We start from the raw sequence: 12,675 nt of genomic DNA on the forward strand, positions 1-12,675 counted from the left end.
AGAACCTCTCTGAACTGGGGCGAGAGGTCCGGGCTGGAAATGAAGGCTGTGAGGGATTAGTCCATGATGATTGGGGCAGATTTGATGGGGTGTCCAGCGCACAGGGGCACAGCCCAGCCCCTGCTCTGCTGGTCCTGCAGGTCTCTGGCAGGAGCCTGGCTGTGAGAGGACACTGCTGTGTGCCAGCCCTGCACACACACACTGCTCAGCTGTATAATGAGGTTTCATATATAGGTCACTTTCTTGGGCATGTTCTTGAGAGAATCTTTGTAATAAGAACTAAACCTTCATTCTCTGCCCTAAGGAGATCACCTTTCTATCTGGAAAGGCTGTTCTGGGGCCAGCTCTGTCACAGCAGTGCCCATTGCCTGTCCCTGCCTGCGCTCACAGCACTGACACACAGCAGGACGGTGACCAAGCTGCCAGAGCACTCAGGCCTTGCACCAACCCCAGGGATGAGAAGGAGAGTGTGGGAGTGGAACCAGAACAGCTCTGGAAGAACAAGCGCTGCTGCTCCCTGGCAGGGCTGCCAGGATGGACTCTTTTACCCTTCAGCCATCACAAGAACTGTCCCTGAAGCTCCAAAAGGCCTTGCAGGAAGGATATAGTGAAAAATAAGTCACTAAAGAACCCTTTATTTTATTTAGAGACAAGGAGAGCACAGCTCCTCATTTACACAGCCAGTGGTTATAACAGAAAAGCAGACAGTGAATTAAGAAATGGGATGACAACATTAGAACAATAAAAAAAACTACCAACAACAACAGAAAATCCAGATGACAAGCTGGGCCTGTAATTAGTTACCCTAAAACTCCAATGTAGAAGCAGATGGGCAGTTTAATGCTTTAGGAAATTGTAAGATATGAGTTTCCACAAGGCATCCTTGAGCTCCTGGTTCCTCATGCTGTAGATGAGGGGGTTCACTGCTGGAGGCACCACCGAGTACAGAAGAGACACCACCATGTCCAGGGATGGGGAAGAAATGGAGGGGGGCTTCAGGTAGGCAAACACACCAGTGCTGAGGAACAGGGAGACCACGGCCAGGTGAGGGAGGCAGGTGGAAAAGGCTTTGTGCCGTCCCTGCTCAGAGGGGATCCTCAGCACGGCCCTCAAGATCTGCACATAGGACACCACAATGAACACAAAACACGTAAAACCTAAACAGGCACTGATCACAATAAGCCCAAGTTCCCTGAGGTAGGAGTGTGAGCAGGAGAGCTTGAGGATCTGGGGGATTTCACAGAAGAACTGACCCAGGGCATTGCCCTTGCACAGGGGCAGTGAAAATGTATTGGCCGTGTGCAGCAGAGCATTGAGAAACCCAGTGGCCCAGGCAGCTGCTGCCATGTGGACACAAGCTCTGCTGCCCAGGAGGGTCCCGTAGTGCAGGGGTTTGCAGATGGCAACGTAGCGGTCGTACGACATGACGGTGAGGAGATAAAACTCTGCTGTAATCAAGAAGAGAAACAAAAAGAGCTGTGTCGCACATCCCAAGTATGAGATGGCCCTGGAATCCCAGAGGGAATTGGCCATGGACTTGGGGACAGTGGTGGAGATGCAGCCCAGGTCGAGGAGGGCGAGGTTGAGCAGGAAGAAGTACATGGGGGTGTGGAGGTGCTGGTCCCAGGCTATGGTGGTGATGATGAGGCCGTTGCCCAGGAGGGCAGCCAGGTAGATGCCCAGGAAGAGCCAGAAGTGCAAGAGCTGCAGCTCCCGTGTGTCTGTGAACGGCAGGAGGAGGAACTGGGTGATAGAGCTGCTGTTGGACATTTGCTTTTCCTGAGCATGGGGCGCTGTCATGAGGAAAAAAAAGACAGTGAGAAGCCAGGGAAGAGTTCTGCGACAAAAATGAAACCAAGTCCCATAGACCCTCCCCTGTCACACACGGACATCCTTTTCTTTTCCTAGGAGAACTTTCTCCAGCACTGTGGCTGCAGCCCTGCTTGGGGCTGGAAAATGTGCAACCAAGAGCAGGGCCTCTGCCCATGGGCTCACGTTAAGTCAGCCCAGCTCTGCAGAAGTGGGGCCACAGGAACCATGGGGACTGTCCTGGTTCTGCTAATACAGAAGGGCTGTCAGCACTTGCTTTCCCAGTGATAGGGAACAGAGATGGTGAAGGTAGTTTGGGCTTTCCAGATTTTTTTACACCTCCCTCCATATTCACTGCAGAGTGTTGTTGTGTGTCAGAAACCCGCAGCATTTCTGCTGCACTCAGGGAGAACAGAGCGAGTCCTGCGAGACCAGAGGGTGCCTGTGGGTCAGTGCAGAGTGAGGGCAGCTGCTCTGTCCCTCTGTCCTGCTCCAGCTGCCCTGGGCTGGCACCTTTCTGAGATGGGGACTGATCACACTCCCATGTTACCCTGAAAAGCCACCAGGCACTGCTGAGAGCAGAGGGATCCACCTCAGAACATGACAGGTCTCACCCTTTCCAAAGGTCTCAGCACCCCACATTTAGCACAGGACAGACACGTCTCATTTCACAAACCAAACAGCATTTTATCTGTTGTAGAATCTTTGCTTTTCCGTGGGGCTTTCAGATGACACACAGATGCTGTAGGAAAGGTTTACATCATGAAGGGAAGCTCACAGCTTGGAAGGAAACCCAGGGAGATATCCAAGTGTCCTGATGATGGCATTTGATTGAGGAAGACTCAGCTCAGTCCCCAGCCCCACAGACTGCATTGCCCACACCCCACAGGTCAGAGCAAAGCTGGGACACGTGTGCCCATGGACACACCTGCAGGAAAGGACCCACAAGCTCAGGCTGTGACTCTGCAGCTGAAACTGCCATCCCCAGAGAGCCTGACAGCAAGGACAAGATCCCAACAGCAGTGACCCAGAGCAGGGGAGCAAGAAGGAAAATGCGGTGAGGGTGGGTGTGAGAGAGGCCAGGGCAGAGGCAGCCGGGCACTCAGACAGCGTCACCCTTCCCCAGCTGTGCAGCACCTCCCAGACACCAACACTGCCGGGCAGCTGCTCTCAGCCCCTGTGCTCTGCAGAGGAACTGGAGCTCTGGCTGCACAGGAGCTGCTTCATGCCTTGGAGCCCCTGGCCCTGAGGGCAGAGGCTTTGCTGGGTGGGACAGGAGGCCAGGGGGCTGCTCACAGGAGGGATCTGCACTGCAGGGGATCACAGGACTTTTCTCTGTTCTCCCTCCCATAACCATTCCGGGTTTGGTTTCCTCTCATTTCTGATCATTTCCCTGCTGCCTGGAGATTCTCCCCTGGGAGGTGTTTCCCTGTCCATGTCTCTTCCCTGTCAGTGCTCACAGACCATCCCACCCTCTGTGCCCTCCCCCCGGCCCTACAGATCCTGCCTGTTCACAGGGCACTGCCTGGGGGCATCTTCCTGTCTGCAGGCTGGAAAACAGGACAGGTCAGACTAAGGCTGACGGGTCCAGCCAAGGTGATGCAGGTGCTGTGCACAGGCAGAGGGGTGGTGAAGGGATGTCATGAGCCTTCTGGCAGATGTACTGATCACTCAGAGTTGCAGTTCAGGAGTCTCAGTGACTTGTTTAAGCATGAGAGCTCATTTTCATTTTATTCTTTCCTGCACCCCCCAGCCCTTGGGAGAGGAAACTGAAAAGACAGGCTCAGGAAAGCTCCTTATCTGTCTGGCAATCCTTGCATTGATCTTCTCCTTGAGGCAACCACTTGGAAAAATGCTGGGGCTGATCTGAATGTGTGAGCAACCCTGACCCACACAGCACCCTCTCCACAGCAGAGGCACCTTTCTTGCCCAATAGGGTTTGCTCCTCCACCACATCTTCTCCCCTCAGTGTTGCTGGGATCTCCCGGGCAGGCTGAGCGCTGACCCTGGCAGGCGGCAGAGTCCCTGCCCGGCACAGCCCTGGGGTGCTGGGACCCTGCTCTGCAGGACAGCCCTGGGCACCCCTGCCTGCACATTTACATTTACACCCCACAGCCACCCTGGGGAGAACGCAGCATTCACGTCTTGTCACTCTGACAGTGCAGAAGGCAATCCCTGCTCTGCAGCACATCCTCTCCTCTGATCAGAGAATCTCTGAGAGCTGTACTTACATCTCTCGCAGGCTCTGCAATGTGACAGCTTTCTGAGATCCTACCATGATTTGCAGATGCAATGCCCTGCAGCCACAGGCTTCATATCTGAGAGGATTTCATTTCCAGTGAACTCTCAGCATCCTCCCAGCCCAGACTGCGTTTCCTCTCTGTGCCCGGCTCCTGTGCCCTCTGTGCTGCAGGCAGAGCCCTCAGCCCTGCTGCGTGTGCAGAGGAGCTGCTCCTGGGCAGAGCTGTCTCTCTGCAGCGCTGCCGCTGCCATGAGCTCCCTGTGTCCCAGGAGCCCAGCCCAGCTCAGCAGCACAGGAGCAGCCCATGATGACCCTTTCTCTGTCCCCTCTGGGCTCCTCCAGGTGTCCCTCAGGCTCCAGGGGCACATCCTTTGAGACAACCTATAGTAATCAGTAATGTTAGTTGTGTCTGCTCTGCAGAGATACTTCTTGCCAGCATTGTATTCTTGCTAGTAAAAAATAAATTGGTATGAGAATATTCCAGGTGTGGTCTCCCCAGGGCAGAGCAGAGGGGCAGGAGAACCTCTCTGACCTACTGACCACGCCTTCTAACCCACCCCAGGTACCATTGGCTTCCTGGCCACAAGGGCCCAGTGCTGGCTCATGGTCACCCTGCTGTGCCCAGGACCCCCAGGTCCCTTTCCCCTACACTGCTCTCCAACAGGTCCTTCCCCAACTCACACTGGAACCTGGGGTTCTTCTTGCCCAGATGTAAGACTCTACACTTGCCCTTGTTCTATTTCATTACTTTTTCCCTGCCCAGCTCTCCAGCCTGTCCAGGTCTCTGGATGGCAGCACAGCTTCCAGTGTCACCCACTCCTCCCAGCTTGGTGTCACCAGCAAACTTGCTGACAGTCACTCTATTTCCTCATCCAAGTCACTGATGAATTTATTGAATAGTACTGGCCCCAGCACTGCCCCCTGAGGCACTGCACTGGATACAGGCCTCAACTGGACTCTGGCCCATTGACCACGACTCTCTGGCTTCTTCCCTTCAGCCAGTTCACAGTCACCTCACTACCTGCTCATCCAGACCACACTCCCCCAGTTTAGCTGTGAGGATGCTGTGGGAGACTGTGTCAAAGGCTTTACTGAAGCCAAGGTAGACCACATCCACTGCTTTGTCATCATGTATCCAACTCGTTATGTCTTCATAAAAGTCAACGAGGTATGTCAAGCACGACTTCCCCTTGGTGAAGCCATGTTGACTGCCCCTAATGACCCTCTTATCCCTGATATGCCTTGAGACGGCACCAAGGAGAAGTCGTTCCATCAGTTTCCCAGGGATGGAGGTGAGGCTGACCGGTCTAGAGTTCCCCAGGTCCTCCTTCTTGCCCTTTTTGAAGACTGCAGTGACATTTGCTTCCCTCCAGTCCTCAGGCACCTCTCCCATTTGCCACAACTTAGCAAAGATGATGGAGAGCAGCCCAGCAATGACCTCAGCCAGCTCCCTCAGCACCCGCGGGTGCATCCCATCCGGACCCATGGATTTATGGATTTACCTTCAAGCAGCCTTGCCCACGGGATTTCCCCCAGCAATTGCCTGAACAGGCCAAAGTTTGCCCTGCTGAAATCCAGGGTTGCAATTCTGCTTGCTATTCTGCTCCTGCCACACGAGATCCTGAACTCCACCATCTCATGGTCGCTGCAGCCAAGGCAGCCCTCAACCTTTACCGCCTCAACCAGCCCCTCCTTGTTAGTGAGGATGAGGTCCAGCAGCTCCTCCCCTGGTCGGCTCCTCCACCCTTTGCATCAGGAAGTTCCCATGGATGCACTTGCTGAACCTCCTGGGCTGTGTCTGGCTGAGTCGTCCTTCCAGAAACATCAGGGGAGTTCAAACCCCCACGACAGGCAGGGCCTGTGACTGAGGCCGCTCTCAGCTGCTGGAGAGGCCTCGTCAACGTCCTCACCCTGAGCTGGTGGGTTGTGATGGACACCCACAGCAGTGTCACCCTAATGCTCCCAGTGCTCCCAGTAACCCTCCCACTGACCCCTCCAGTGCGTCCAGTAACCCTCCCTCTGACCCCTCCAGTGCTCCCAGTAACCCTCCCGCTGACCCCTCCAGTGCTCCCACTAACCCCTCCAGTGCTCCCAGTAATCCTCCCACTAACCCTTCCAGTTCTCCCAGCAACCCCCATTAACCCCTCCAGTGCTCCCAGTAACCCTCCCACTAATCCCTTCAGTGCTCACAGTAACCCTCCCACTAACCCTTCCAGTGCTCCCAGTAACTCTCCCCTTAGCCCCTCCAGTTCTCCCACTAGACCCTAACTAACCTTTCCTGTGCTCCCAGGAGCCCCCATTGTTCCCAGTAATCCTCCAAGAACTCCCAGTTAACCCTCAGTGCTCCCACTAACTGTCCTTGTGCTCCCAGCAGGCACCCACAGTGCTCCCAGTAACCATGTTGTGTTCCCATTAACCCCCGACTAATCATCCTACTGTTTCCAGTAATCCTCCCAGTAAACCTCCCAGTGCTCTCAGTAAACCTCCCAGTGCTCCCAGCAACACCCCCAGTGCTCGCAGTGAGCCCCAGCAACCCCCTCATTGCTCCCAGTAATCCCCCGCTAGCCCTCCCAGTGATCCCAGTAACAACCTAGTGCTTTCATGTGAGCCCTCAGCAAGCCCCACTGTTCCCAGTAACCCCTCCCAGTGCTCCCAGTAACCCCCCACTAACCCCTCCAGTGCTCCCAGCAACCCCCATTCTTCCCAGTAATCCTTCAAAAATTCCCGATAAACCCTCAGTGCTCCCAATAACCCTCCCAGTGCTTCCAGCAACCACCTAGTGCTCCCAGTAAACCCCCACCAACTGGAATGTTCCCAGTAACCCCCACAATGTTCCCAATAACCCCGCACTAATCCTTCTAATGTTCCCAGTTACACTCCCAATAACTCTCCCAGTAAAGCCCCAGCAACCCCCAGTGTTCCCAGTAATCCTGCAAGAACTCCCAGTAAACCCCCAGTGCTCCCAGTAACCCTCCCAGTGTTCCCAGAAACCCCCCACTAATAAACCTACTGTTCCCAGTAACCTTCCCAGTGCTCCCAGTAACCACCTAGTGCTCCCAGTAACTCCCCAGCAACCCCCAGTGTTCCCAGACACCTCCCCAGCGCACCCAGTGGCCCCCACTAACCCCTCCAGTGCTCACAGCAACCCCCATTGTTCCCAGCAATCCTGCAAGGACTCCCAGTAAACCCCCAGTGTTCCCAGTAGCCCTCCCAGTGCTCCCAGTAACCACCTAGTACTCCCAGTAACACTCAGGCAACCCCACATGCTCCCAGGAACCCTCCCAGTATTCCCAGTACTCCCAGTAGCCCCCAACTAACCTTTCCAGTGCTCCCAGCAGCCCCCATTGTTCCCAGTAATCCTCCAAGAATTCCCAGTTAACTCCCAGTGCATGAGTACGTAGTACTCCCAGCATGAGTACGTAGTAACCCCCACTATCCTGTCCAGTGATCCCAGCAACCCCCATTGTTCCCAGGAAACCTCCAAGAAGTCCCAGTAAACCCCCAGTGCTCCCAGTAAACGTCCCAGTGCTCCCAACACTCCCCCAAAAATGTCCATCCTGGGGCCCTGGGCAGCATCCTCTGGGCACTGTGGGGCAGGGGCAGGGTCGGTTGTACACAAGTGGGTCAGCTCTCCACTCGGGTGGGGAGAGCTGCTGGGTGAAGCTGCCGGCCTGGCTCGCACAAGCCAGACAAGACCTTTGCTGCTTATCAGCATCGATGCATCCAGTCTTTCCTGTCACTGAATCCTAGAATCACAAAGTAGTTGGAGCTGGAAGTGACATTCACAGCCCGTCTGGTCCAACTCCCCTCGGCCATCAGGGACATCTTCAGCAGCTCAGGTTGCTCAGAGCCCCGTCCAGCCTGGCCTGGGATGTCTCCGGGATGGTTCATCCACCCCCTCTCTGGGAAGCCTGTCCCAGTGTTTTACCACCCTCAGTGTAAAAAATCTCTTCCTCATGTCATTCCTTGACTCTCCCCTCTTCTAGTTTAAACCATCACCCCTTGTCCTGTCGCAACAGCCCCTGCTCTAAAGTCTGTCCCCATTGTTCTTATCGGCCCCTTTTCGGTCCAGAAAGGCTGCAATAAGGTCTCCCAGGAGCCTCTCTTCTCCAGCTGAACACCCCAACTCTTCAACAGGCAAACTCATGACATTTTAATTTTTCAATACACTAGTGTCACAAAAGCATGAGCACATCTTTTTCTATAGCACTTTATATAGCATCTATAGTCCCCCGTGGAGCCCAAATGTCACCAGTGGTACAAAGTGCCCACAGAGCCAGTTTCCAGTGGAATCCCTCAGGGACCAGCACTTGGGCCAACACTGTTGAACGTCTCTATTCTCCCCCTGTATGATGTGACACAGTGAACCTTCAGCTCCTTAGTGGATGGTGCAAAGCTGGGCAGAGGCCTTGGACAAGCTCACCTGGGTCACCCTGCCCTGAGCAGGACAGTGAGACAAGATGATGTTCACACCTGAGTTGCTCTGTGATTCCAGGAATCTTTCCCTTGGAAACGTTTTGGAAGAAGGAAGAGGTGGAGGAACAAAAAATAAAAATACAGGCAGAGGAGGAGACCTCAAAGGTGTCAAATAAACAGAGCAGTTCTGTGAAGAATGTTTCTCTACTCAAACTGTTAGCAGGAAATCTATAACCAGCTCCCCGAACTCCCTGTTCTGCTCATTGGCCCCTGGGATTTCCAGCGCATTTCTTTACATCAGATTCTGCACTGAAGTTTGCACTGATTGTTGCAGCTTCTTCGCAGGATTGCTTCATGTTTCCTTAGAGAACTGGATGTAAACAGGCACCGGGGAATTTTTAATTAGAGGAAACAGAAAAGGAGAAAAAAAAAGAAAACACAATAGAACTTAATGATGTTTCTCAGTTCTGTGGTTAAATTAAGCAGTTTCCAGCGAGGTCCATTGCCATAACTCAAGAGTTGCCTGTAGGGAGCAGGAGAGCAACTGCTGAAAGACTTGACCTGCCTGAAGCTCAAAGCAGAGTGAGAGCTGAGAGGCTCTGAACGAGCCAAGAGTGAGAGGTGAAGAACCTCTGGGGAGCGATGGAAAGTGCAAATGTCCAGACAGGCTTCTGAAGAGATGAGTTCAGACACGGGGAGCTGGGTAAGGACAGGTGGAAACTCCTGGATGTGCAGGGGATTAAATACACGTAGTGATAGACAGAGTCCTGGCACTGCAAGCACAGGGAAAGGCCAACGTTTCATCTCCCACAGTCCGTACACATTCTGAAAATTCATATTTTGGCAGGATAGAAATTCCGCAGACATTTTATTGGAAATATTGAATTATTTAATCTGATTTTAAAAGTGTGGGTTTCTTGTTCTTGTTGTTGTTGTTGCTTTGGTTTAATTTGGTTGGGTTTGGTTTTTAAGTTTGTGGGGAGTTCTCAGGTTTTCAGGCTGAGCTCCATGGTCTCACTATAAGCACCCAGTGCAAACCTCGAGAGGCCCCGTGTACCTGAGGTGTTTGCCTGGGACTGGCAGGTATCAGACCAGACTGATAGAGCGATGGTGCTTTCATCATTTACAATTAGTATTCAACACTTGTGCATCTAATTAGATAAGTTTCAGGACTGTAGGTGAAGAGGCGGATATGTGAAGAACACTTAGAAGATGTGATAGAAGAATATTCCAGTTGATAATATAGAATCATAGAATTATTTCAGTCGGAAGAGACCCTCAGGACCATTGAGTCCAACCACAACCTAAATCTAGAACTAAACCGTGTCCCTAAGAACCTCATCTAAATGCCTTTAAAACACCTGCAGAGATGGTGACTCCACCACTGCCCTGGGCAGCCTGTTCCACCACATGACAACGCTTTCCAGGAAGGCTTTTTTTCCTAATATTCAATCTAAACCTCCTCTGGTGCAATTTGGGGCCACTTCCTCTTGTCCTATAACTTACTAATTGGGAGAAGAAATCAACACCCTCCATGTTCCAACCTCCTTTCAGGCAGTTGCAGACAGCGACAAGGTCTCCCCTCAGCCTCCTGTTCTCAAGGCTGAACAGCCCCAGCTCCCTCAACCGCTCCTCACCACACTTGTGCTCCAGCCCCTCAGCAGTTTTGTTGCCTCCGCTGCACTCCCTCTAGTGCCTCAATGTCCTTCTAATGAAGAGGGACCCAAAACTGAACACAGGATTCAAGGTGGGACCTCACCAGAGCAGAGTACAGCGGCACAATCACTTCTGTAGTCCTGCTGGCCATACCATTCCTGATACAATCCAGGATACTGTTGGTGGCCTTTTTGGCCACCTGGGCACACGCTGGCTCATGTTCAGCCGCTGTCATTCAACATCCCCAGATCCCTTTCCAACAGGCAATTTTCCAGACGCTCGTCCATGAGCCTGTAGCGCTGCCTGGGGTTGTTGTGACCCACGTGCTGCACCCGGCACTTGGTCTTGTTAAAATTCAGACAATTGACCTCAGCCCAACAATGCAGCTGGTCCAGATCCCTCTGTTGGCCTTCCCACCCTTCAGCAGATTAACACTCCCACCCAACCTGGTGTCATCTGCAAACTTACTGAGGGTGCACTCGATACCCTCATCTAGATCACTGATAGAGATTAAATAGAACTGAGTTCAATACTGAGCTCTGGAGACACCACTCATGACCTGTCACCAATTGGATTTGGCTCTGTTCACCACAATTCCTTGGGCCTGGCTCTCCAGCCAGTTCTTTACCCATGGCAGATACACCACCCAGGCCGTGAGCTGCAGCTTCTCCAGGAGATGCTGTGGGATACGGTGTCAAAGGCTTTACTGCAGTCTAAGGACACAACATCCACAGCCTTTCCCTCATCCACTAATTGGGTCACCTTGTCATAGAAAGAGCTCAGGTTGGTCAAACAGGACCTGCCTTTCTTAAACCCATGTTGACTGGACCTGACCACATGGTTCTCTGGTATGTGTTCTGTGTGATGTTACTCAAGATCATCTGCTCCATGACCTTGCCCATCACCTAGGTTAGACTGGCAAGCCTGTAGTTCCCCAGATCGTCTTTCTGGCCCTTCCTCTAGATGGGTGTCATGTTAGTCAACTTCCAGGGAAATGGGACTGCCTCAGTTAGCCATGATTGCTGATAGATAACAGAAAGTGGCTCAGTGATCACCTCCACCAGCTCCCTCAGCACCCTTGCGTGTTTCCCATCTGACCCCATAGCCTTGTGGGTGTCCCAGTGGAGCAGCAGGCCACCAACCATTTCCCCTTGTATTATTTGGGAGTCACTCTGCTCCCCATCTTTGTCTTCTGGCTCAGGGGGCTGGGTACGTGGAGCACAACTGTTCTGACTATTAAAGACTGAGGCAAAGAAGGCATTTAGCAGCTCAGCCTTTCCCTCATCCTTTGTCACTGTGTTTCCCTCTCCATCCATCAGAAGATGGAGATTCCCCTTAGCCCTCCTCTTGTTGATTATACATTTATTGCAACTTTTCTTGTTGCCTTTTACAGCAGTACCCGGTGTAGCTCCAGTTGGGCTTTGGCCCTTCTAGTTCTCTCCCTCCATAACCTCACAGAATTCTTGTATTCCTCCTCAGTAACCTGCCCCTCCTTCCAAAGTTTATTCCCATGCTCTCCCTGGAGATCCCCTGAGCTCTCCTGGGCGCACACAGTTCCTCTCCAGGAGACATCTGCCGTCATTCCTATTGCAGGTGGGGCAGCAACAGGCAGATAAGTCCAAGACCTGTTAAAGTCTTCTTGGAAATGTGCAAACAAGAAGGAAGCTCTTAGTCCAGTCCTTGGTCCCTAACACACCCCCTGGGACTCTGAGCCTGTCTCCCTGAATCCATCAAGAAGCCCAAAAGAGCAGGAGTCCTTTTGAGGGAGCAGCACCTGGGCTGTATTCCTGACACCAGCTTTGGAAGAGGCGTCCCTGCCCTGAGGAGCCCCTGGGTTTATGGTGCTGTTTGCACAGACACAGCTCTGATCAAGTGGTTCCCATGGCTTGCTCCTCTCTGCAGCCTCAGGGATGCCACTGTAGGGACAACAGGACAGTCTCAAGTTATATGAGACTTTAGGGGCCCCACAAATCCAAGGGCACAGCCGTTTGTTTTAAAATTGCCTTTCCCATCCCGCCCCATCCCCAGTTCAAAATTCAAAGAGTATATAAACTGGATGTGTCAGTGTGTTCTTGGTCACGTTTTCACACAAAGGTTAGAAGGACAAGAGTGATATCCATAGATGACCAGCAGGCAGTGTGCGATGTGACTGCAGACCAGTATCTGCTCTCCACGAGACCTTCCTTGAGCTCGAAATCAATCCTGTGCTCCAGTTCCACTGCAGGTTCAACAAAATCGATGTCTTTCTGAGGAGACACCAGCACTGAAAAGGCAGCATCCTGCTGTTGCCCTTGGCCACGGCTCCAGGGAAGCAGCAGCCTCGAGTCACAAGCAGCAGAGAGGGAGCGATAACTGAGGTGCCCATGGGCAGCCCCAAGGCCACCGGGGCTGCTCCTCCATGGGGCAGCATTTGCCTCCTGGACCCTCCTGCATCCTGGGGCTGCTCCCCCAGCCCCAGAGGAGAGTGAAGAGATGGGAACTGAGACAAAATGTTTTCAACTGCTTTATTTATTGAATTAATAAAAAAAAAAGGAGTGCATATACATATGTAC

The 12,675-nt window shown here is 52.8% G+C and overlaps 1 protein-coding gene across 1 annotated transcript; it reads right to left on the minus strand.

Moving 5' to 3' along the window:
• Positions 1 to 496: 496 nt before the first annotated feature.
• Positions 497 to 1,770, minus strand: LOC135577804 (olfactory receptor 14A16-like). Its single transcript, XM_065047925.1, has one exon. The coding sequence runs from the start codon at positions 1,768 to 1,770 to the stop codon at positions 838 to 840; it is 933 nt and encodes a 310-aa protein (XP_064903997.1). The 3' UTR covers positions 497 to 837.
• Positions 1,771 to 12,675: the final 10,905 nt, after the last annotated feature.

This window comes from Columba livia, unplaced genomic scaffold (assembly GCF_036013475.1).
Source record: "Columba livia isolate bColLiv1 breed racing homer unplaced genomic scaffold, bColLiv1.pat.W.v2 Scaffold_140, whole genome shotgun sequence".
In the NCBI taxonomy this organism is placed as follows: domain Eukaryota; kingdom Metazoa; phylum Chordata; class Aves; order Columbiformes; family Columbidae; genus Columba; species Columba livia.